General features: G+C 43.5%; 1 protein-coding gene across 1 annotated transcript; it reads right to left on the bottom strand.

Moving 5' to 3' along the window:
* Positions 1-1,174: 1,174 nt before the first annotated feature.
* Positions 1,175-1,498, bottom strand: LOC135385083 (complex III assembly factor LYRM7-like). Its single transcript, XM_064614259.1, has one exon. It carries the CDS (start codon positions 1,496-1,498, stop codon positions 1,175-1,177), a length of 324 nt encoding a protein of 107 aa, XP_064470329.1.
* Positions 1,499-1,863: the final 365 nt, after the last annotated feature.

Here is a 1,863-nt window from a genome sequence, read left to right as displayed (position 1 = left end):
GTTTTAACGAAGTCTTAGGATTTTAGCAGGTTTTATATCACTGTACAGAAGTTGATGCAGGAGAGAATTGTGTTTTTAATGATTTATTTTTATACACTGCTAGTGTAGCCTCTCTTCCAACAGCAACTTCTGCATTAAATATATATTTTTTCGGTGTATTGTGAAGTGCTCGTGCATTCTTTTCATCTGGATTACACAAGTTAGTTTTTGCAGCTGATTGACACAACTAATCGTTTACTGAAGCCAATAGACACATACACATATTTTGTTCTTGGTACCATTTGAGACATCAAATGCAACGCCTATTTCTGTGCCCGTCTCTTAACCCAGTCTGCTGTAAAACTTGGAACGCATGTTTACATTGATGCACATAACTGTCTCTAACATTTATCTGGCACAGCTTGGGGCAATGTGTCACAACCTCTTGGAGTATGCCGCTAGTTAGCAGACCTTCTCTGGAACGTCTCTGCTCTGTCCTCAAGGTCTATAGTGAAGACCGGTAGGTAGGGTAAACACGTTAGTCACACTCTGCAAGGACTTTTACCATTATTTTCTTCTCTTCAGGGTCTTTGCATTGATCTCTCTCATCAGGGAATCATGTGGGATTTTAATGTGACAGGACTGTGGGAATTTCGTGGAGGGATGCACCTACCTACTAGCACGGCCACAGCCATCTATAACAATTTGTTCCGTTTTATTTTGGGGGGGGGGAAATGGGGATATGGAAAGTTAAGTGATAGAAGCAATCAAAGGAACCAAACACTAAAATGTACTGCACGTGAGTGTGTCCGCTAGGGTAATTGGTAAGGTAACTGGGCCCGAAGAGGAGAGTACCAGTATCCACTGCTATATTCTTCCTGTGGTATGTTCTTTACATACTGAGATGACAATTACAGGAATTTCTATTTTCAAGGCCACCCTGTATCTGTCAGAAGTAACGTAGCGTAAACGTGTTGTGGATTACTGCACGACAATGTAAGTGTGTGAATTGTTTCTGGAGACACGACATGAGAGACCTCGGTTATAGCAAAGCAGAGACTGGCAATTTCCACGTTTCATAGTCCCGTGCGATTTATTCGTTCATGGTCGTGAAACTTGGTAGGTGTCCATTCAAGTTCATTTCACTACGTCGCTGCCTTTTCGCTATTCTTTCTAACTAGCTATTTTACTCATGTTATTGCTTTCGAGGAGGCTCTTCTTTTGCACATGCCGCGTTGTCTTTCAAATGTTCGGGCCTCAGCTGGAGTTCATAATGTCCCTTTTCGTTAATGATGGCATGAACGACATCTTTTCTTAACACGTCTCTAACATCACCGGCAAACTTGAGCAACTCCTCTATTTTGTCCGGGTCCTTAACACACGCGTTTTTCTTGAATTCTTCTCTCGCTTTTGCTCTGGCAGACTGAATCGTACCCACATCGCCGTCGAAGACGAACAAAATAGTCCGGTGCAGAGCCTTGTAGGAGCTTAGCACTGCTCTCTTTGTGCTCATCGCCATTCCTGTTCAGTCTGTTTGGCGTTCACGCACCTCAGCAACCACACCAAATGTAAAGGGTGCAAGCCTTGCCGTGTATTACCAACGGTACAAGAACCCAAGGCCACATTGCAGAGAAAGCTCCCTGACCTGCGCACCTCTGCCGTGTGCATGGCCTCTGTCCCACTGTCATTCATTACATACAGGCGCTGTAGAAATGAGTGCCGTACTGGCCGTACAAAAACGCGCTTCAATACGTTCTTAGTTTTTAGTGCACACAAGACACAGTCCTTTATCAATTTTGAGTATAGTCAAAGAATCAATAATGAGACCATAATAAATACTCGTGAAAAATTGTGCGGAACGCGCGGGGCTGGTTTTACGATTTA

The sequence above is a fragment of the Ornithodoros turicata genome, chromosome 2 (assembly GCF_037126465.1).
Source record: "Ornithodoros turicata isolate Travis chromosome 2, ASM3712646v1, whole genome shotgun sequence".
In the NCBI taxonomy this organism is placed as follows: domain Eukaryota; kingdom Metazoa; phylum Arthropoda; class Arachnida; order Ixodida; family Argasidae; genus Ornithodoros; species Ornithodoros turicata.
Note: the sequence above shows the minus strand (reverse complement) of the source record. Positions and strands in the feature narration are given on the sequence as shown.